The sequence below is a fragment of the Hirundo rustica genome, chromosome 24 (assembly GCF_015227805.2).
Source record: "Hirundo rustica isolate bHirRus1 chromosome 24, bHirRus1.pri.v3, whole genome shotgun sequence".
NCBI lineage: Eukaryota > Metazoa > Chordata > Aves > Passeriformes > Hirundinidae > Hirundo > Hirundo rustica.
The window spans coordinates 1173400-1197358 of NC_053473.1; the positions used below are offsets into that span (position 1 = coordinate 1173400).

Consider the following 23959-nt stretch of genomic DNA (forward strand, 5'->3'; position numbering starts at 1 on the left):
TATTCTTCTGCAAAAAAAAAAAAAACAACAACTGCTATTAACAGATCAAGAGAGAAAAGGGAAAATCACAGAATATCTGAATTGGAAGGAAAACACAGGGATTGTCAAGTCAAACTCTTAAGTGACTGGATCGTATGGGGATCAAACTCGGAACCTTGGCATTACGAAGACCGAGCACTGACTTGCAGCTCAGGGACACACACACACCCACCCCCTCAGATTGCCGTTTGCTGTACCTCAGGATTGTTTCCTAGCATGTCTAGAACATATTGTCCTGTCACATTTAAGAACACCCATTCACTACACCTTCTAATCAGAGTGGTACCTACACAGGTCTATGTATCATGGCAGTTACAAAATGTATCATTTACAAAATTAAACTCAATGTCATTTTCCACATAAACCCCACACACACTTCTAGAAATACACAGATTCTGCAAATGTGATCACTGTGCAAACTCAGCTTACTCCAAATGCTGCCAGGAACTTGAAAGGTGAATGATCATCCACCTCAGCAGGACTGAGCCCCAGGCCTGTGAGCGCCTGCCTCCCCCACAGCTTGAAGGGCTGAACCATCTGCCTAAGGCCCCAGCAATGTCCAGTGCCGAACAGGAGCCCAGGGCTGGAGCTGTTGGCAGAGCTGGCACCCCAGAGCCACAGCTCCAGTCTCCATCCTGCCAGCTCCACAGAAAATACAGCCCCCCACACTGCAGCTATTTATAGGGCTGAGGGATCACACCATCCCTGCAACACACCCCACCTCGGAGCTGCAGCATCGGGTGATTTTTGAAGAGTCACTGCAAGCCAAAGCCACTGTGACCCTGCTGCAGAGGACAAACCACAGCATTTTTACTCATTGCTTTTGAGGCTACATAAAGGTGTGTGAACACATCACCATATCTCACTGAGAGCTCACAGAAAGGCTTCAAGTGGTGAGAGAAACTTCTTTTTTTCCCCCCCTAGTTTGATCAGCCTTTTCGTCTTCCAGGCAGTAAATTTCATTAAATCTTTGCCTACAAAACAAAAAGCCCTCTGGTGTAATCTTTGCTTCTTGTACATATTTATAGACACCACTCAAGTAAAGTCAAACATGAAACAAGATTATGTTTATCTGGAGAGGCAGATTTTCCAGGAAACCCTGCTGACTGGCAGTTCCCATTCCCACCAACTCACCCCTCTCACCGCAGTATCACACAACAGCCTCATTTAGCCTGTTACTCACCACACTTTCCATGACTAGTTCTTTTCCTCAAACTACGGCTTTTAAGGAGACAATCCCCCAGTCAGTAACTAGGACACGGGTATTTTTCTCAGATGTACAAACCACAGACTTGCTCACCTTAAAAGGCACATTTACCTGTGCCAGTTTAACAAATCCTCTGGATTCCTCAGGATAAACAAGATGCCCTCTGTATCCAGCATGTTTCATGGATATTTTATCAAGGAAACTTCAGAGATGGTTATAATAAATACTGTGATGGGTTATGGAACAACACTGATCTGTTAGTACATTCCTGATTGGACCCAGTTCCATACCTCTCTGAAAGAGGATGAGATTACTGTCAAATATCAGCTATTTCTACAGCCTCTGCTTGTTCTTAGCAGTAATCTCATTAACTAAATAAGATGTACTGATTGAAATAATCAACCATATTATAATGGGTTAAAATATACATCTGTCACCTTCATCAACTGGAGCTCCAACCTCATCCCAAAGTAAGAAGTTTGCTTGCCAAGACACATTCCCACACAGCTAGGCAGGCTGGTGTAAGCTGTACTGAAACATCTTTCTCACAACTAACTGCAACCAAAACCAAACAAAAAGAACTGTTCTAGCAGAGCTCAAATGCAGCCCACCTGCTTCAGACTTATTCAGGTCATTTTCCATATCTCTTTTGTTTTTTAAATAAATAACATTTTAGTTTTGCTTTCAATTAAAGTAATTCTCAAAAGTCTCTAGTATTTAGTTTTTAAAAGCTGCTATTGAATTTAACAACCTTTTTTTTTTTTTTTTCCAATGAAAAAGTCTTACAGCTTTGAAACTACTGGTGCCAGAAAGCAAACATGAACCACCTGAATATTTAACCAAGTAAGATGGACTCGGCAGTCACATCATATTCAGCTCCAACAATCTCTATGGAACGCTGCAATGATGATTTTTCTTTTGTAATGGTTGGTACTGGCCAAGGAACCAGAGCTCTGTAGTTACTAATAACTTAAGCAATCAAACAACTTCACTTTCTAAATACACAAGACCACATTTTTAAAGAGAGAAATGTAAAACATAGAATGACATCTTGGAACAGAAAAGGCCATGTCCAGTTCATCAAAACATTGCGCAGCTGAGAGTTTCAGGGTGTTTGTTTTACTGAGTCAGAACAGCAGAATTCAGACCAGCACAAACCCCCACGTGGAGATGACAACGCTGCAAGTGGTGACATTTTGGCGCCACCCACATGGGGAACAATGCTCGCCCCTCCCAGGACCAAGGATCTGGCCACAGGAACTTTGTTCCAGTGCAAGGAAGGGGAGTTGGGTCCTCAAGAAAATATTCAGGAGGAAAAAACAGTCAGTAGAGCTCAGGAGCACAAAAAGCTGCAGAGACATTCTAGTCCCCACATTCCTCATCCACCAATACCAGACACCCAGAACCTGCCGTATCTTGAATTTTTCACTGAGAGACCTCCCAAGCTGCCAAATCCAGCTGCTGAATACACTTCACCCCATGCAAAGTTTATAAGAAACAACTACAAAATACCATCTATTCTGCTAGCCAGGATGGTCAGAAAGGATAAGAGGAAATGGCTCAAATTACAGCAGCGAAGGTTTAGGTTGAGTATTAGGGAACATTTTCTCCTGAAAGGGGTTGTAAGCACTGGCACAGGCTGCTTAGGGCAGTGATAGAGTCACCATCCCTGCAAGTGTCCAAAAGGTGCATGGCACTTGGGGATACGGATTAGAGGGGAATGTGGCAGTGCCGAATGGATGACTGGACTTGATGATCTTGAAGGTCTTTTCCAACCCCAACAGTTCTGTAATTCTATGATTCTAATTTCATCTGCTGGCACAACTCCAGATGGTCCGGTGTGAATCCAAAGGGATTTGTCTTTCTCATTTCTGGTACATACAGGAATGCTAAAAATCACAGACAGAGGCACTGCCAATCTGAATGTACTTGTCAGCTCTAGATCCTGTACTCACCTCTCCAACAGTGTGATCTCCTTACTTTATTAACAGTGCCTGACAGAAGAAATTCTGGATTCAATCCTGACACCTCCAATGATGGGGGCTGGCACCCCTCTCTGAGCTACATTGCCCTGTTTCATCTGTTGGAGTAGTTTCTCTGTTTAAGGTTAATGAGATTTGCATCTGAGTATCTCTACAAGCTGGAATCTTTGCTTTTAAAAGCAGATCTCATCAGTCACCTTTGCTTCCCTTTCAGTACACCCTTCCACAGTGCTGGCATGACTCAAGCCATCATTTTCAAAATAAAAGTATTTCACAAGCCTTTTTTTCCTCTCATTTCTTGTGCTCAGACTCGCACTGTAGCCTGTCCAGACACACACAAATGGAGTTTGTCCTGCGCTGCTCATTAGGGTTCTAATTTGACTTCCAAAGCAGTGCATTAGAATTGCTTCTCCCTGTGCTAGTGCACCCAGAAAGCATTCAAATAAGTGAGATTACAGCCCTGGGCATCAGCTCCGGGCCTGAGCACATATACTTTAAATAAACTCAGTAATACCTGTGCAAACCCCTTCATAAACTCATTGATTTAAATTTTGATCTCACCATGAACACATTTGCTTGAAGTCCTTAATAAATTAGGTTGAAGCATTGTAAAGTAAAATTAAATAGTGAAAGAAGTAAAATGAATCATTTCCACTCAGGGGTCAAGAGTAGCCTGCTCTATGCAATTTAGAACCTGCACATGTAGAGTCAGTGCTTAAATGGTTCTTGGATTACAGCTTAAGTTAAACAGCTCAAGATAAATTGAAAAGGGGGAAAAAAAGGAGCAGAGAAGAAAAGGCATATATGAAGGTACAATTTCTCTCTCTCTCCTATAATAAGATTAATTTCCATTTTCAAGTTTTTTTCACTTTCAAGTGTTTCTTTATTTACCTCTGAGTCTGCTGTAGGTCCTTGTTTAACTGTTGCTATGCTGAAATCTAAACCAAATACATCCCACGATTTTTTTAAACCCCATTCTCTCGAAGGCACAGTGGGAGCTTCCCCCGGGGCAGATACTCTCTCAGCCACTGCTGGGTAGGACACCTGGTTACAAGGTTTAAAAACAAAAGTGTGTAAAAGCATAGATGGGAAGCATGAGAGACCAGATATGGAGCAGCAGCACCCTGCAGCTGAAGCTCCAGAAGATTGTTCCTGTGTATCCAGAACATTCAGGGTCAGTCCAGAGAAAGCTCTGTGGTCTTGTTTGGAGCCCATCACTGTGATTGAACCATTAGCAGTTTAGCTGTGTAGTTTTCTCAAGGTTTGTGCAATGGCAGAGACACACACCAATGAAATCTTTTGCCCTAGTTGCTTTTTGTCTGCCCTCTTCCTCCCAATAGCTCTTCACAAACCACAAAATCTGAGACTGGTTCAGGAGGGGAGGGACCTTAAAGCTCATCTTGTTGCACCCTCTGCCAGGGACAGGGACACTTTCCACTAGCCCAGGTTGCTTCAAGCCCCTTCCAGCCTGGCCATGGACACTTCCAGGGATAAAGATGAGAAGCTGAGGGGTTTGCTCACTGCAAGTAGGCAAAAGGCAGATCAGAAGCTAAGATGGTGAAGAGGGAATATCCATCAGCTATTCCCAAGTCTGAGACAGCCTTCCCACATTTTGGCTCGATGGAAAAACAGGGTGCATGGATCACCCCAAAGTGACAGCCTGTGTTTTATGTCAAAGCTGACTGACACACTGGAAGAGGATGAAGTAGAACACCTTCTCAGCTGGCAGGTGGGCAGCTCACACAGAGCTGTGGCCTTGCCCAGCTCTTACGTACAGCCAACAGAACTGGGTCAGGGACAAAAATTCAGCCTCCTTGTATTGAGATTCACTCTCTTGGCCATGAGGAATGCATTAACTATGCTATTATTACAGGCTGTGACTACTTGTGCTGTTGCAGTGCTTATCTTCTCTCTCTGACTCCTTTCTCAAAGCATTTTAATATGTTTCAGCACTTTTGGTGATAGAAATTTCAACATTTTGGTCAATACTATGACATTGTTAAAATCAAATCCTCTGCAGTTGTTTCACGGTTCTCCTTTCTTACTCTCAGCTCCCTAGAAGCCTTCTTATATTTACAGAATAGATTTATAACTGTGTAAACGTTAATTTTCCTCACACTCAGCTATGAATGAGCAGGTATTACGAAAGGTAATTGTTGCACTGAACTCTAAAAATCAGTAATGATGTGCTCAGATTTCTTTCACAACCCAAGAACATCAATGAGCTTCTCTATCCTTCAGAATCATTAAAAGCTCAAAGCCAAAATGAAATAAAAAGACCTAAAGCCATCAACAGACCAACCTGGTGAACCAACATAAACTAAAAGGTAAAAAAAGGATCTATTTTTCTCTGAAACTGGAAGAAAACGGTAAGTTACAACAGGTCCTGTTGTCACTCCTGGGAGATTGGGAGCTGTTGATACCTAAGATGTTTCCACAGTTACACCAAGCAACAGCATCAAACTCAAACAGATGGACAGACAGAGCTTTGGATAGTCTTTAGGTTCAAGGAGGTTTAAGGATTTAAAATGTTTTCCCATACTGGCTGCAGACAATCTCTGCTTTTAGACAAAATTGGAACAGACACGTTAGAGTGAATGTCAAGACATGCAGCTCTACAAATTAAGAAAAGCAGGCAAATGCTCAAGGATTTTACTGAGCCTTTCCACAGGCTGTTGTTCCTTTATTGGGCCTCTCCTTAGGCTGCCATTGTTTTCAGATTATGGCAATGGAGTCATCGAGTTTATCACTGCAGGTACCCAAGAGTAACCAAAGTGCTGTTTATAACCCAAAAAGTACCTATTAATTTTGAAAATCTGGCCTGGTATGAACTTTGGGAACACAGCTAGCCATGAGCCAGGCAACTGCACTGCAATCCCAAGAAAGTTATGGAGAAAACCTGGAAGCTACTTCTACCACATGAAGGAGGTGACTGGTATCAGCAAGGATTTACCAAGGGCCAATTTTTCCTGACTAACCTGATCATCCCCTTCATAACGCTTCAGGGGTTACAGGAGGGCACTGCAGTCTCAGCAAGTCTATGCTTGATAGCAAATTGTCTGGAGCAGTTTAAATGCTGGAGGCTGATATTCCAAAGGACTTAGCCAGGCTGGAAAATGGGCCGTGGGCACCTCAGGAAGTTCTGCCAAGCCCCGGCGCTGTGACAGTCACTCCTTGCAATGAATCAGGCTGGGGACTGGCTGTCCAGAACACAGCTCTGTAGAACACAGATGTGGTAGACAGGGAGCTGCAGAGGGTTCAGCAGCATCCTCTGGCAGCATGGCCAGCAGCCCCTCAGCTGTGCCAGTGGGCTCAGGAAGGGACTTGTCCTCCTCTACTGACTATCTTCGAGACCCCAGCTGAAGCACTCTGCCCGGCTCTGAGATCCCTAGTACAGAAAGGCATTGACCTACGTAAGTCCAGTGGAGAGACACCAACATCAAGGTTGTGATCAAGGGTTGGAGCACGGGATGCACAAGAGAAAAGAAGGCAAAGGAGGCACCTTCCTGCAGGGAAGTCAGAGCTGCTCTTCAAAGAGGTGCACGGTGGGAAGACAGGAGCCAACAGAGTCAAGTCAGCACAGGAAGTTCTTTCTCAGTGTGAGAGGAAAATGTCTTTGATCATCATAGTGGACAAACACTGTATGGAAACCAAGAGAAGCTGCTGGATCTCTAACCCTGGAGATAACACTGGAATGGCATGGACAATGCCCTGAGCAGCCTGCATCAACCAGACGTGCTCTGAGCATGTGGTTGGATTCAAAACCTTGGAAGTCCTTCCAACCCACCTGCTTTTGCGATTCTAAGACTCCCTCCTGTTCTTTAACATATTGCAGGGCTGGGAGCTGTGCTGTGCTCTTGTTACAATGGAAATTTAATTTACATCTAAGATAGAAATTCAGCTTTTACTTTTCCACTCTGATGGTACAGACAAGAAAACAGGGAATAAAAGCTCTATCACAGACACACAGAATGAACCTCTTCAAAGGCTATTTCTATTCCTTTGCTCCAGACAGGGTCAACAATACTATTTTGTTCCTGAGAGAAAAAAAATCCAGCCTGTTCTCAGAGATTTCTACTGGTAGACTTCTCAAAACATCTCATGAAACGTTCAACACCACACTAATGTCAGAAAGCCAAAAATATTTTGTCTGCAGTTTATTTATTGAGATTGCCATAACTATATTGTCAACATGAATGGATCTATTGCAGCTTAACAATGATGAAAAGCAGAGGATCACCTCTGTAAGCACCACTTCCTCACATGGAACCCTTAATACAGAAAGAGATTGTCATGAATTGAAGCAGAAGATAGAAAGTTGAAGACCATGATATAGAAACCTACAACTTAGGATAAATCACAGAATCACAGGATGGTTGGGGTGGGAAGTGACCTTAAAGCTCATCTTGTTCCAGTCCCTGCGTGGCCTTGGGCACCATCCACTATTCCAGGTTGCTCCAAGTCCCATCCAACCTGGCCTTGGACACTTCCAGGGATCCAGGGGTAGCCACAGCTTCTATGGGCACCCTGTGCCAGGACCCCCCCACCCTCACAGGGAAGAATTCCTTCCCAATATCCCATCTAACCCTGCCCTCTGGCAGTGGGAAGCCATTCCCTCCTTGTCCTGTCCCTGCAGGCCTTTGTCCAAAGTCCTTCTCCAGCTCTCCTGGAGCCCCTTTAGGCACTGGAGGGGTCTCTAAGGTCTCCCCAGAGCCTTCCCTTCTCCAGGTGAACACCCCCAGCTCTCCCAGCCTGGCTCCAGAGCAGAGGGGCTCCAGGCCTCCTCTGGCCTGGCTCCAGCAGCTCCACGTCCTTCCTGTGCTGGAGCCCCAGGGCTGGAGCAGCTCTGCAGGTGGGGTCTCAGCTGAGCAGGGCACAGGGGCAGAATCTCCCCCTGTCCTGCTGCCCACCCTGGGGATCAGCCCAGCACGTGGGGAGTTCTGGGTTAAATCACCACATACAGAAGCAAAGCCATAATAACAAGTTTGTTGCAGTATCAGTTCTGGTTATGATAAGTGAAAGGGGATGCAACACAGACACCCTTTGCAATTGTGCTCTACACTGAGGATGAGATTTTTCCATTTGGCATTCACTGGAGAACACAGAATGAAAACAGGAAGGTAAACCCATTAACAATGATATCCAAACACGTGGTGGCATAACCACAAAGGTCAGGGTATGAGGCTGTCTGTAATTTATTTACAACTGTAATAAGAGTAAATGTTCTTTCCTTTAAAATTGTTTTAGTATGTATCAGTTGCAAAATTAAAGAGCAATGTTAATGTATAATTCATCAGAGAGGATGAGGCAGTTTGAAGAACAAGCCAAACTCCAGCCAAATCCAATGAACGCATCACAAAAGATCATATATTGAAATCTGACAACAGCTGTCAGAAATCCAGTGACCAACCATTTGCTTCTCTTCGGCATGTGGCGTGCATTCAAAAATCCAATAACCATAATAGTACTTTGGGGATCTTAATCTGACTTCCTGAATAAACCAACCTACCAAACTTCTGTAAAGAGGTACTGAAATTTAGACTTTCTTGGAGGAAAACTTTTGTTTTAGAAAATATCAAATCTTGGTTTAAGTGTAATGAAGACTTTACAAAAAAACCTGATAAAATGTTCCAATAAATAAATACTTTCATTCTTTACAATTTATAAACATTTGTTTTCCTCTCCTTTTCAGTCTGGATATTTCTAGTTTCAACTTGAAGTGGCAGGATCTTGTTTTGTCTTTCACTGATAAAAAACCTCTGCTCCCCAAGCAAACCAGGGAAGATTTAATTTCCTGCACCTAAAAGAGACTTCACTTCATAGTTGGCCACTGGGCTTCCCATCTTCAATCATTCTTCTCTGAACAACCTCCCTGGTTTGTGAATACAACATGAGGAGATGTTATACTGGAAGATGTATCTAATAAACACAAGGACCGTGTATTTATGTTACTTAATGACACTACACTGTGTCAGCTTCTAGAACCAAGAATATCACAGCACTTTCAGCCATTTCAGACCACCAGGAGCTCTCTCAGCTCTCCACAAGAACTGGGAATTTAGGTCATTGCTTCCAGGGATGCTGTAAAGGAAACCATGAAGCCCAGACCACACACTCTGTTCATAAATGTATCCTACAGCCAAACTGAAACACAGAGTGTTTGCACCCACCTTAAGAAGAAATCAAAATCCCTGAGTGGACTGTTATTATAATCAGTAATTGGTAAAATATTGGATGAAAGCTGTGATTTTCTACTGTCTTTCAAGGTTGATGCCGTAAGTTTATCCAGAGTAACTCCTCCTCATTCAAAAAGCACATTTCAAGTCCTTCTGTTACTCAATTTTCTACAGCCTTAATGTGGGTCACATTAAATCTGTGTTGTTACAATTCCTTGCCAGTGAGTGAGTTACAGAAATATTCCTTCTGCCTATCATCCACACCATTTGCATTTTGCTTTCTCTGGGAGAATACTGTAAAAGGATGTAATAATGAACAGCCCTCAGAAAGGAAATGAACACAGAATTGACAAACAGATGTGGACATAGCATTCGCTACAGGTACTCTAATGAGCATATTCTTATAAATACAAACATTTTCAAGATGCCTCTCTCCAGCTCACTGAGCACAGACCTGCAAAGGGTGCTGGTATGAAGCTCCTACATTTTTAAGAAAGGTTTTTTAAAAAGGATGCAAGCCTGAACACTAAAATTATTTATAAACATCGAAAGTATCAGTATTCCCTCTGGATTGTGAAATGCTCAGTTTTATCTCTCTCAGCAGAACACGATAACTACCCTGCCCACGTGTGCGGCAGATCTTGTTAGGGGGCTCACTGCAGGAACTGAGGCCATTGTGCACACAGTAACATGCTTCTCTTGCCTGAAGATACCTCGAGGGGTGTAACTGATTTCTGCACAAGGAGACTGGGGCAGACTCATCCCCAAGAGGGTGACTAAGTCCTTTTAATCTTCCTCAGCTGCCTCCAAACTATGTCACTCTAATCTGTCTGAAAACCTGCAAAACTGAGCCTCCAAGTAAGCCCAAGAAGGTTACCAGCACATTAACCTCCCTTTTGGCTTACTAAAAAAAAAAAGAGCTTTGAAAATTGGAGATTTTTATTGCTCTTGGCTTTGAAAGCCCTAATTGTGAGACTGAAATACTTTCCAGAACAAGTTTTAGAGATTTCCTTCGCAACTTCAGGAGAGATGGATGACTTGCCAGTCCCTGCAGCCACAGGAAAATGATGGGAACTGTGAGGAAGGAGAATTTTCTTCTTCCTGACATAACACCCTGCCTCTATGAGGCAGTGGCTGCTCCAAACATCACCTTGGATTCTGTAGGTCTGTGTCCACAACTGGCTGTGCTCCCTGCCAGACCCAGAGCTCCTGTAATTCCCTGCAGAACACATCTCTCTGTAGCACAAGCCATGACTGCCACGTGCACACGTGTCTATCAGCTGTGCAATATGGAGCATTTTTCTTCTTACTGCCTGCTGATTTCTTATGCTGCTCCAACCTTCTTCAGAAAGTAAAGGATATTCTGAGCTCAACAGAAAAACTTGAGGCAAACAAAAAATCTATTTCTTGCTTTTGAAATCCTTCAGTAGCCGTGTATAAAGAAAATCCAGCACACCAGGAAGCTTTGGCAGTGCTATGCAGGCAGGCAAGGACTCAGACAAAATATTCCTGTGGCTGCCTTAGAAAAGGAGAACCCCCAGCTGTGAAGATCATCTCACAGCGAAGATGGGGAATAGCTCTGAGTGCTCTGTACAATATATACGCACATGTATTATATATAGGTTTGAGGAGCTACAGACTGCAATTGTGTAGCTCAGCAAGGATGTCTTGTTATTCATTCTGGAGACATCGTAAAACATAAAATGGCAACTCCCGGTTTATTTTTGAAGCACTGCCCTGTTCCATCTCAGTTTGCCCTCTTCTACTCATTAAGCCATTTCCCATCCTCCACCCCACAGCAAGGCACTACCAAGAATTCTGAGTGCCCTGGGCAGAGAACTGCAACAGGTCCATTGCCAGATCTACTCCCAGGTTTGTTCTACCTGTTTACTCAAAATGCAGAAAATGCCAGACTGTCACAGTGCACCTGCAGCACCTGACACACCACTGCTGTCTGTGCCCAAGAAGTGCCTCTAGAACATTCCTGAGAACTCACTCCGCTTTGATGTGATTAATGCCGAAATTGTGCCACCTTTTCCAGGTAACAACCCCAGGATTCTTCAGCCTTGTGTGACTTGTCACCCTCTGTGTTGCCCATAACAGAGTAGCAGAGGACACACAATTTCCACCTGACAGCCTATTCTTGCTACTGGCACAAATAGGTCTGAAAGTCCAAATCACTCCCTGACCACCCTGAAAAGCTCCTCAGGGTGGCCTAAGTTCAGAGAACAAGACTGGAATGGCAGGAATGACTCTCCTTCAGTGTAGGCAATCTCTTCTTTAATCTCTTTTGCAAAGCACTGTAAAAATTACCACTGAATTAATAGCTTAATCAGCACCAAACCTTATTTTGGATGCCAGAGGCTTCACCCATTCCATGGTAAACATCCAAAAGAAGAAAGAATTAAGGATATTCATCACATGACCATAAGTAAGAAAGTAACGCTGCTATAGCGCAGTTAAAGTTGTAATGCAGCATTTCTAAGATCATACCATACAATACAGAGCAAGAAAAAGGTAAACTCTACAATACATCCATTGGAAAGGAAAAAACCCAACTCTAAAAGTCAAGGTAGGTCATTCTGCTGCACAATAACAGAGGTCACTATCACTTCCCACATGGCACAAACCCTCAAGTGCTGAGAGAGCACTGCACTAATCGACTTCTATTTTGTTTCAAATTAACAAGAATAATTTTGTTCACAGAGATGATAAAAAAGGAAAATCCAAGTTCAGAGTGTCCAAGGAATAGGATAGTATTAGAGATTCACTGCTACCTTTAGAAGTCTTTGCCAAAAGCTCATGGAAACTTAAGGAAAATGATTCTGAAAAATTACCTAGTTATGACTCCAAAAGACACAAAATAATTTAAAACTTAACTTGAAATGCCAAAGTCCTTCAGGTTTTGCAGTTAACCAGTCTTTTAGTAAAATTTACTATTGTGTGTTTCAACGGCACCAGTTTCACCTCCCATTTCTACCAAATCAGTCTCTAGATGCTGTAACAGATAAAGAAACTGCAAAATACAACACCAGCAACTAACAGACCTCTGCCTGGGATTACAAACAGGCGAAGAAAAGAGCTTTGAAATCTGAAATGAAATTTAGCCAGGGATAACTCAGGGAATAATGCTGATTTACAACACTGCCAGGAGCAGTTCTGCTCCTGAAAATGATAAGCAACCGTGTCCCAAAGAACCAACACCTGTTGAAGCCTCACACGTCTAACAGTAACACTGGCAGGAACAGAACAGGATCTACAGTCCTGAAGGCAACTGTGGCTTTAGAAAGTTGATGAAGCAGCTTTATTAATTTCACGTGACAATAAATCAGCTTTGTAAAGCATTAAATAGGCTGCAGTGAAACACTTTGGTCAAATAACAGCTCCCAACAAGGCCCATGAGCATGGTTAATTTTGAGCAGTGTGTGTGCGGGATTCTCCAGCTCCTCCAATGCTGTGACGTGTCTGCAAACACACAGACACACCAAACACCCCACACAGCTCTTGGGGGGTGAGCCCTGTCACACCTGTGCTGGCTAAATCAGTAACTCCGCACCTGATCCTACTTCTTGCGACACTCAGCTGTCTGAAGTGTAACCTCAGGCTGTGCAGTTGTGTGCACAGCACACACATGGAGCATCTCCATCTGCAGAGCAACTCACACCCTAAACCCACTGTGACATCAGCTGCAGTACCTTAACATGGCTTAAGGTAAAATCTATTCACATTAATAAACACAATGGATGCTGCTGTTCCAAAGCCAGGAACTACACACACTGGTATGGGCTTCAGGGAACAACGGTTTGTGCATTCTGGGATGAAATGACCCTCACTTACAGGACCTGAAATATGCACTGAAACCAGGTGACCCCTTGGCACTTCCATCTGGAATAGAAGCTGATCCTAGACAGGATTTGTGAGTGTGCTGTGAGAAAAAACAGTTAATCACACAATCACTGCCTTGCATGAGTAGAGAGTAGGAAAAGAAATATTAATATGTTCTTTTTTTTTTTTTTTTTTTTTTAAATATTGTCTCATTTGGAGTGCTCCCTTGGCACTTGGTGGTCTACAGCCTTTTGAAGTCCATGTAAAACCAGACATTTTAAAATTTATATCTCTTATTAATGCAAGTATTGTGTTAAAACAGCCCTTTCTCAGCCACCATATTACTTTTTGGCAGCCACACATCTAGGTATAATCAGAATTTATAAGATTTTATGCACATGAGCATTACAGTGACAAATCAAACCTTGTCTAGTTTTGAATTCTGCTTCAAGTGGATCCCACAGCCAACCTACAAACCACTGGTACACACTGAATTCATTGTTCAGCTTTCCACTGAACAAATGATTGACTCATAACACAAATCAAAGCGTTTCATGGTATTTCCTTAAGACGTGTTAAGCGAAGTTTTAGATGTGTCAACACTGACTAATTTTTAAGGACTGCTACCCACAATATTTGAGCTGATTAACCATCAGCGGGAAGGAGCTGTTACTATTTAGCTAAAAGCCAACGCTCTTGTCAAAAAGCATCCAGGGCAAAAATGAGTCAAAGAAGATGGAGCGTAAAGGAAAAAAGCCACAAGCTGAAGGTTTTACCTCACTGTCTGGGCTGGGCTGGATGACCTCCCAGGTCTGAGAGTCCACGTCGTAGCAGTGGAGCTCGTTGGGCAGCGTGTTGTCCGCAGCGCCCCCGAACACGTAGAGGTGCCGGTCGAAGGCCACCATCGTGTGCCCGTATCGCCGCTGGGGCGGGGGCGGCGAGCCCCGCAGCAGGTGCTCCGTGGGGATCCGTGTCCAGCTGGCACAGGAAACAGGGTGGTTTTTTACAATTCTTTTCAATTTTCTAACTCTGTCCTTCGTCACAAGGAGACACAGCACTCTCCTTCAACACCATTAAGTATTACATTTCGCAACTCAGGCAGTCAAGGATTATGTGGATTTTGCACGACTTAACTGACTACACTTACATCTTTTCCTTGAATTCAAACTGGAAGAGATTATTGGTAATCTTTGCTCCACTCTGACCAGAGAAAACAAACATCTTGTCTTTGCAAACCGCCACGGGAAAATTACAGCAGGAAGGAGGAATTTCACCACTTTGTTCAATCTGAAAAGTAATTAAGTTCAAAATCAGAAATGTACTGTTACAGTGCACACCTCTACGTGTTGAGGACGCTGCAGGGCCACAGGACACAGGAGCAGCCAGGGTGAGCACATGGCATGGGTCCTTTAAAGCTGGAGACAGGTAATCAACCCCTGCTGTGCTTACGTGTCAGATGTTCCCTGGATAAAAAGGTTGGGAGGTCGAGTTTTTAAAGCTCCCAGTACTGTAAGGATCAGGACTTTGGTCAGCTGGCCAGCAAAGCTCCCAGTCTGTGTCAGTGGTGTGAGTGGGAATGCAGAGGTCTGAGTGGGAATGCAGGCCCTTCCGCAGGGGGCACAGCAAATCCCCCATGGGAAGTCCAAGTCCAGTTCACAGATTCACAAGCAAAAACCAAAAAAATCACCCTTTCATACACACTTGGTTTTCCAGATACCCAAACCAAATCAAATCTGAACTGTTTATTTTCACTGAGGGTCAAAAACACATTCTGAAGAAAGAGCAGTGCATTCTAGCATGGGGAATTTAAAATAACTGTACATTAAAACAAAAAAAAAGATAATTTTATGTGTTAGTTGAAATTAAAGCTTCTTACCTCTTCCCAGCAGGTCAGCTCTCTGTCCTGCAGGCCTATTGTCCACATGTCATTCAATCTGTGCCAAAACACAAAAAATTTATTTTAACCCATTCACTTTTTGTAATAGTGTTGAAAAGACAGAAATCCTTCTTCATCAACATTCCTTCTGCACAGGAAGAATCTCCCACTTCCACTGACAGAAAAACAATTATTAGAAACCATTTGTCTTATATCTAAATTTTAGAGCCCCTCCTCAGCTTGCTTCAGCATCTTTCTAGTTACAAGTACACTGCAGTTAACAGCTACATACAACAACTCAGTCTGCAGCTTAAGGATTTGAGCTATTTAATCTTCAGGATTTTTACAAAACACCCCTTATTACCCTGCTCCAGCTCATCCCTGTTAACTGCTGAGACTGACCACAACAATTATTTACATGGCCGAATCCTTCCTTAAATAAAGAAGGGAGGATGAAGCAGGTAATCTGACATATCTCTGACTGTGCTGTTCCCAGAACAAGTTACGCACAGAACTACAGATGTTTCCTTTGTTCAAATCTGCCTGGAGGCTCAGGTTCCATAAAAAGACATTTTCTTAACATGATCAGACACATTTAACATAAATTAGACAGCTCCTCTCACCCACTCCTTCCTTAGAGCTACCCAAGGCCCTGGGGGACTCCCTAAGCTGGCAGTGAACAATCCCACAGAGTCATGCATCTTATACCAATTCCTCCTCCAGAAATAACAAAGACATCCCATCTGTTTTCCTGATTATCAGCAGTTCTCCTGGAGACTTTGTGGAGCTGGACACTTTTCTGAAGATTCTCTTCAGAAGGCAACCCAGCACCTAATTTGTGACGATCTCCGTGTGCTCTTACAATGCAAATACTTTGCATCAACATAAATTGCTCCTCAAGTTCATCACAACAGAAAAAAATGACATGTCCAGAATTGACTGTTCCCTGACAGACCAACAGCAAATGCAAGGAGCTACTGTGAGACAAAGCACCAGGCCCTCTCTAACATCTCAGCATCACTCCTTTCCAGTCTTTCCCCATACAAAATCCCACCTCCCTTCAACCTAAATATTCCATATTTCCAGAGACTTCTGAGAAAAAAAATGACATGTTGCTCTTAGTTCTGTCAGATGATTTCACAGCAAATCCAGACTTTGCTCTCTAAGTCCTCAGCAACATCAGCTGGCCTGTGCCGGGGATCTTTCAAGAAATGTTCATTTGCCAAATTCCAAAGATCATTTTGCAGCCTTACAACCAAGCAGACTGTCAAATTACACATCCACAGCCACTCTTGAGTAACCAGATCTTTAGGCTTTAAGCACATACTTATTTGAACAGGAACCAGCGAATTACAAAACTGCAATGTTCAACAACAGACTGGGTTTCCAAAGCTCCAGCTGAGTGTTTAAATCTCTTGGAATATGGAAATGTCTTTACACAGGCGGAAACTGAGGGGCTGGGATTTCACAAAAGCAGTCAAGGAGAGGGTGATACCACCCCATACCGTGCATTGCCATCGTATCCAGCAAAGATCCACAGCTTGTCACTGTACACTGTCGCGCCGTGAGCTGACCTGGCCACTGGCAACCTGTCAGGAAGAAAATGCAGACAATGATCTTTCCTCTGCAGCTGCAGAGGGGCTGCAGAAGGATCTAAGAGCTAAAATGCACATGTAAGAAGAAGAAAGTCCCCTACACAAAATTGCTTCTGCCATGCACCCTCCAAACACTGAGTGAGCCTCTGAAGGCAGGTATTAGTTTTGTACTCTGCTGCCTTCAATGGAGAGAAATCCCAACTAATTCCTTGTCAGGACTTAAACACTCTTAAAGTATTTTGTGTAATGTAGTTAAATAATGGGAAAATTCATAGCACCACTGGTAGAGCAAGGTGACAACCAATTCTTGCTATGAACATCCCACATGTATTCCCACAGACTAAGCAGGTGAAACACATAAATGAGACCAGGACAGAGCTCAGGATACTCACTTGGGATCATTCAGGGTTGCTCCCAAGATGTAGTGCCCACAATGAAAAATCAAACCTATGATATCCCTTCCACAATCTTTGTTGTTTTAACTAGATCAGCCAGGCTGAACAAACCTGTGATGCCACAAGGCATCGGTTGGCTTGTCTGAGGTCACTGTGCCACATGAACACTGTAACTCTGGGGAATAACAAGCAAAACGTGAGCTTGCAAACTGACTAAGAATTACTCTCCAAAATGTCCCAAGTCACCAGAATTATCCAGAAAGAGAAATTACTAATATGGTCTCTGTTCTGAAATATAACGTGCTCATCAGAGGTGAGCAATAGTAACACAAGAATGGATGGGACATTCCTCATCCCTCTCTACAAATCACAATAACAAATGTTCCCTTCTCTCCAGCCACTGAAACCAGCATTTCAGAAACTTCAGCTGTGTATAGGACTGCAGGTAAAGACAACACATGACCTTCACTGGGGAGTGGTAAACACAGAAATGTTTGGGGCAGAAAGGGACCTTAAAGCCCATCCAGTCCCACCCCCTGTCATGGACAGGGACACCTTCCACTATCCCAGGTTGCACCAAGCCCCATCCAACCTGGCCTTGGACACTTCCAGAGACGGGGCAGCCACAGCTGCTCTGGACACCCAGTGCCAGGGTCTCAGCACCCTCACAGGGAAGAATTCCTTCTCAATATCCCATCAATCCCTGCTCTGCCAGTATGAAGCCATTCCCCTTTATCCCGTCCAGACCCTTGTAAAAAACACTCTGTAGCTGGATCACAATCACTGTCAGAAACAGCATTCTGAAATGTGCACAGAGTCAGCTTTAGGAAGCAATGTGTTAGTGATTTTGATTTTCCTTGAAACACTGAATCTTAGGAGCCCATGTTCATGAGGGATCAACAATTCCCAAGCCATCCTTAAAACTGAAACAATTCAGAAAAAAACCCAACTCCCTTTGCTCCTGTCCTTCAGGTCTGTCATGGACCTGAAACATGAAGAGTAGATTTTGAACAAACCTTCATTATAGTACCCTCTGGAATTGAGGCCTTCCAAAAAAAAACTCCTGTGGAACCAAAAAACTTTAGTTGAGAAAGCAGAGCAGCAATCATGCTGCAGCCCCAACATCAGCACTGTAAGTAGGAATGACTGTGCCATGTGAAATGATGCCAAGCGTGAGGCAATGACACCAGTTCTTACCTTCCCTCAGTCTTCCACTCTGTCCACTGCCCAGTTGCAAACTTATACTCAAAGAGGTCGTTTTTATTCTTCAGGTTAGAATTGGAATAGATATCTCCAGTATAACCACCTGGACAACAAGAATTCCATTAGACACCCAGGCAATGGAGCACTCACACTCCCAGGCATTGCATTAGGAGAAACTTTAGATTGCATGAAGTGTTTGGCTAATGGACTGCTACAGAAGGAGACTTCTCCTCCACTCCTCCTAAAGAATCACTATGGTAATGAACTTGAAGTTGTCTTTACTTTAAACAAAACAGCGAAATATAAACTATAACCAAACTAAAGTTGAAATCGCAGTTCAGCCATGAAAAATACTATATTTGCTACTGAATGAGAACTTTAACGTTTCCTAAAGATCTCTCATTCTTTTTTCAAACCAGTACAGCAGCACATCTACCACTTCCAGCACAACCTGCAGCTGCCTTACCAAACACGAACATGCTGCTCCCGTAGACCACGGCGGAGTGGTGGTACCGTGGTGCCGGTGGCGTCCCCGTCGTGAAAGCCCTGCACAGGTTACAACAGCAGCAGTCAAACACCCTGGTTGTGCTCTGGGCACTCAGAGCTACTGTGCAGACTCAGAAAAGAAACAACTGTTAGGAGTTATTCTTTTGTTCCCGAGTGTTTCGCTGGTTTTGGATTGTTGATTGCACTAAGATTTTACGGAACAGCAATGTAGTATAAACTGTTACAAACATGCTGCTGCTGAAATCTATTTGGCAGAGCTGGAAAGTGAGACACAGGTGAGGTAAGACAGGCTGCCCAGTGCAGAGCAAAGGAGCCAAGAAAGGTGTGAGCCCCTCCTGGCACCCTCCCTGGCCTGAGGGGTGCAGACCCAGTCCCTCTGCCCTCCCACAGGCTGCAGGAACCGAGGTAACCCTGGTCCTGTCCTTTGCTGCGCTGCCCGGCCTCCCCTCGGGCAGGATGGATAACCCCGATGGCCCAGCACACAGCAGGCTGGCAGGGAGCAGCTGTGACAGCGCTGGAAGTGCCACTTCTTCTAGGGTACTCGAGTAGTGCCACAAACTTTTACACCCAGCCCGAGGTGCTGAGGGAAGCCACGGCGTGTCACGGCCCTGCCAGCGTCCAGGGACAGCGAGGGGCTGCGCTGCCCACCTGCACCACGAGCAGTCCTTCACGTCGAAGCGCAGCAGATCGTTCAGCATCGTCTTCCTGCGGGGAGGGACGGGAGAGGCGGCTGAGCCGGGCCGGGGGTCGGACAGGGGCGGCCGCGGACCCTCAGCCCTGCTCCCCTCACACCTCGTTCCTCTCACACCCACCTGCCGTCACACCCGTCTCCCTTCACACCCCGTCCCCCTCACACCCCATTCCCCTCACACCCCGCTTCCATCACACCCCGGCCCTGCTCCCCGCGTTTCCGGCTCCCCTTACCCGTTGTCTCCGCCGAACACGTAGATCGCATCCCGGTAAGCCACCACGGTGTGTTTGCTGCGCCTGCGGGCGGCACGGACAGGTCAGCGGCGCCGGGAGCCCCCCTCCCACCATCCCGTCCGCTCCCCAGCTCACCGGGCCCCCACGAACTCGTCGCAGGGTGGGAGGCGGCGCCAGCGGTGCACGGTCTCGAAGGGCCCGAAGTTGAGGGTGAGGTACTCGACGCTGTCCGAACAGCTGTGGTCGAAGTCCACGCTCGGGGCCACCTTCGAGCGCCCCGCGCCGCCCGCGGGGGCCGCGGCCGCCGCCATGGCCCACGCGTGCCCCCTAGACTACAGCTCCCGGCGTGCCCGGCGCGCCCGCCTTCCAGCGCGCCTGCGGCCGCGCCATCAGACCACAACTCCCGGCCTGCACCGCGCCCGGGGCGGTGGCCTGGCAGCTGCCTACCCCCGGACTACAGCCCCCAGCATGCACGGCTCGAGGGGGCGGGGACCGAGCCGGTACGGGCGCTGCCCGGGTAAAGACAGGGAGCCGGGCCGGATTTTACACGGCAAGAGTTTGTTGATTCAAAAAACCCCACTCCCAAAAAAGAAAAATTCTGATGAATATGCATAGTCTCATTCCAGGGTCCGAGCTGGGCGGTTCGCTGATTAAACACAGTCATGGGGTCGGAGCTTCGTTCTACTCCCTGGAGAAGGGTCAGTGAGCAAACATGGCCAGTTCATCCCCACAGACGAGTCCTGAGTGGGATATGTGTGCCAGGCACCAACGCAGTAGTGGCATTGCCCCCGGCTGTGCAGTCGTTCACAGCCCACGCTTTGCTTTTCCTTACTTTTCTAGCATGGTGTCAGTCACCTCTGTTAGTTTTCGCTTTTTCACAACAGCAGACAACACAAGTGGTGCTGCACCTCAAAACCAGACCTCAGACACTGCTTCACAGTCCAGCACTTTCCATCCTGAGCAATCGCTGTGTTATGGGTCAGAGATTTTTTTGGCACAATTCCTGCAGCAAACACAATCCTTGTATAAAGACACATCATGGAGCCTTCAGAATTTTATTAGGAAAGATGACAGTGGTTAAGCAGAAAAGCAACGAAGTCATGAGCACCAGCAGGACGTTGCTGAGGTCCCTCAAACCTCATGCACTCTCTCAGATCCTATCCAGATTCTTCCTAGGGATTGTTTCAGTCAGAGCAATTCTTGCCAGGACCACCCTGCACACGGTGAAGGTGCTGGCAATAGTTAGAGCTGTACAGCCACACCATCCCTGTGCCAGCCCTGCCCCTCGGGCTGCTCCTCAGCTTCAGCTGCCACGCAGCAGCACCGTGCCCAGCCAGCTCAGCCTGCATCCGAGCTGAGGATGAAGGAGGGAGAGTGAGGAGCACCAGTTCAGCCAAGAGGAACAACCTTCTCACTTCTCAAGCAATGCGTAAGGGACACAGTGCCTTTTTTCTGTCCATCTGTGTTGTGGGAAGCTCAGGTAAGTGAATCTTTACATGTAGAGACAGTGCCACTTATCCCCCCATCCTTCCCTTCTCACACTCCTTGAAATTGTATTGATAACTGCAAATTAAAGCCATTTTCACCCAAAACATGGATGAGCGCCAGCAGGAACATGGCACTGACCCATCCATCTTTTGGAACTTAGAGTGACAGTCACCCTTAGATGTTTCAGTTCAGTGTCTGTACCAATGTCAGCCTCATTTTTCATGGTCTTGTTTAAATCCATCCTCCAACCTGGCTAAATCCCCCCTGAGGCCCAGGATGCCAGCTCCAGCTCCCAGCAGAGCACACACAAACCCCACCAGCACCTCTGTGAGCCCAGGCTAACCAGCCTTCAATGCACTGTTTACTCCAGACACCCTGACCACACCTCGATGCTTCCAGCTGTTTGGCATCCACTTTTCTCCAAGCATGGATGGCTGGGTTTGAGCCTCTGCTGCTGACACACATGGCAAAAAAAGCTGGTCCTGCCTCTTCCCAGAGCTGGGACCAACTCCTCTGAGGACACTCCTGGAACAGCCATGTGAACACAGACCACTGCAGCCATCAGCTTCTTGGTGGGTTTTCAAAACTGCACTGCTCAGTTTAACTTGTTGGCTCTTTCAGTGAAAGCTGAGAGCAAAGGCCTGAGAACAAAACTCCTACTGGACTGTACAACAGGAGGGTCAGGACACCCTGTTCATTAGATATTCTTATAGACCAGAGAATCCCCAAGGAAGAAAGACACTGAGAGTCAATGGCATGGGAAGAGCTTGTACCTTGTTAGACACATAAAAATCAGGTTTCAAACTTTGCTTCTCATAGAATTAGGCACACAAAAAATTGAGAACAGCTCAGAAGAGTCTGCAGGGGATGGGGGTTCACCCCTGGCTCTGCCCATTCTCAGGCACAACATGAGACCAGTGAGATACAGAAGGACTCCAGGTTATGGAGGTTTTGATAAAACATCAAAGCAAATGATTCCACAAAGGAACAGTGAGTGCCTTTCTTAAAAGGAAACTGTAATGGCTCAGCCTGTTGTTTTAAGCAGCAGATACAGCACAGGACTCCCTTTCTGTCCAGGTGACTCCCATGAAACCCAAAATCCTCTGGTGGCACACACAGAACATGTCCTAAGGAGAAATAAGTCTTTAAAAAGTGACTTCAGGAAACAAGCATAAGTTCCTTTTAAATCTGTTTTATAAGAAGGATACCAATGTACATTTTAATAGTTTTATTTAATTTTCCCCAAAAGGGAACCAAAGGCAGAGAGGTGTTGTGAGATACATCACACTGTCCTCATGGGGAAATCAATTTGCAAATGTTATTTTACCACTCTATAAAAATACACACAGGAGTGTGAAAAAAGCAAAGGAGTTCAGAGTGGCTGTCATGGAGCAAATATGTTAAATACAATCAGGTTTTTTTCCCCCTAAAAACTGTGGCTACCTTGTGTTCCAGAAAACCACTTTCTAGTCACATGCCACAGGAACAGAAATTTAAGTGGTGGCTTCCTCTGAGCATGTGCACACACAAGTGTTAGTGAAGAACTGCTCCCATGGGAGATGTGAACGACAGAGCCTCATCCACACCAGGAAAGAAGATATGCACTCAGGTTCATTGTCTCAGCTTCCCCTCCAAACTCCTGTGAACTGGCTCCATCCCATCCAGGCAGCTCTGAAAAGAGTCTGTGGTTCTATAAAAGAAGTCACGTTGTAGGATCAAGATATTTACCCTGTGTTACGTGAGGAGGAACAACAGCCAGGAGGAACAACCTTCCCGCTTCTCAAGCAATCCGTACGTGAACCTGTTCCTTTATCTGTCCGACTGTGCTGTGGGAAATTAAAAGTGCCTCTTCACAGGTAGAGACAGTTTCCTTTTAAAAATAGTAAGGACACATTATTTTTTATCTTTAAGAACTTCCTGAAAAGTTACTGTGGAAAATGAAAGTGCTCCTGTGGTGAGACCAATGTGCAATGTCCTTGCTGCTTTCTCAGGATTCCTTCCCTTAGCAGATGCGTGTTAAGATGAGGCTCAAAACAACGAGGCCATTGTCGACCTGGAACAAGGCAGGCAGACACTGGAAAATGTTTTATGTCCAATCATAAAACGTGGAATTAGCCAAAAATAACCTATTGTTCAGGTCTGGGAGGTGTGGTCTCTGGAGTGGGTCTATATCCCGATGGCCTGCAGCACTCGCTTCTCGTTGTCGTTGAGGTGGTCAGAGAACATGGCATAGCAGGGCTGCTGTGCAAACTGGCACAGGAAGTCGGTGAGATAGGCCTGGGAGGGACAGAAACACCCTGTCAGCACCACCCTCCTGGGAAATCCTGCTGCTTCCACGTGTCAGGAGACATATCCCAACATGCACCAAGTTAAGACCCCAGGATTGAAGGGAACAGAAGGGAGTGGTGCAGAAGGAGGAGTGGAATCAGAGGGAAGGGTTGGAGCAGAGGAAGAAGAGTGGGAGCAGAGGGAAGAGCCCATCAACAGCTGCAGGAGCAAAAGGTGGGAAAAGCAGGAGTGAAAGGTAACACGGGCTGACTGGTGGGAGCATCTCCAAGTGGAATATGAAATTCTGTCATGTCCACTCTCCAACCTACTCCTGACTTCTGCCAGTAGCTGTGAAGCTCATAGGTAGAAAAGTCTCATCTCCCTCTGTTCAAAGAGTTTTGTTCATTCACATTTCCACGTTATAGATATTAACGATAAGGAAAAATAGTTGCAGAAATTCTTGGGACGCTCGGC

General features: G+C 45.4%; 2 protein-coding genes across 2 annotated transcripts in view; both read right to left on the reverse strand.

The window, feature by feature from the left end:
• LZTR1 (leucine zipper like post translational regulator 1) overlaps positions 1-20040 on the reverse strand; it is a 34905-nt gene extending 14865 nt beyond the window's left edge. The window contains exons 1-9 of the mRNA XM_040085453.2: positions 19865-20040; positions 19730-19792; positions 19454-19510; positions 18765-18844; positions 18293-18401; positions 16611-16694; positions 15106-15163; positions 14377-14516; positions 14006-14207 (exon numbers count right to left, since the gene is read on the reverse strand). Of these exons, the coding sequence (XP_039941387.1) occupies positions 14006-14207; positions 14377-14516; positions 15106-15163; positions 16611-16694; positions 18293-18401; positions 18765-18844; positions 19454-19510; positions 19730-19792; positions 19865-20040 (969 nt within the window). The remainder of the gene's footprint in view (positions 1-14005; positions 14208-14376; positions 14517-15105; positions 15164-16610; positions 16695-18292; positions 18402-18764; positions 18845-19453; positions 19511-19729; positions 19793-19864) is intronic.
• A 2353-nt stretch (positions 20041-22393) lies between these two features.
• IPO9 (importin 9) overlaps positions 22394-23959 on the reverse strand; it is a 38721-nt gene continuing 37155 nt past the window's right edge. Inside the window, exon 24 of the mRNA XM_040085544.1 lies at positions 22394-23494. Within this exon, the coding sequence (XP_039941478.1) occupies positions 23384-23494 (111 nt within the window). The 3' untranslated portion in view covers positions 22394-23383. The remainder of the gene's footprint in view (positions 23495-23959) is intronic.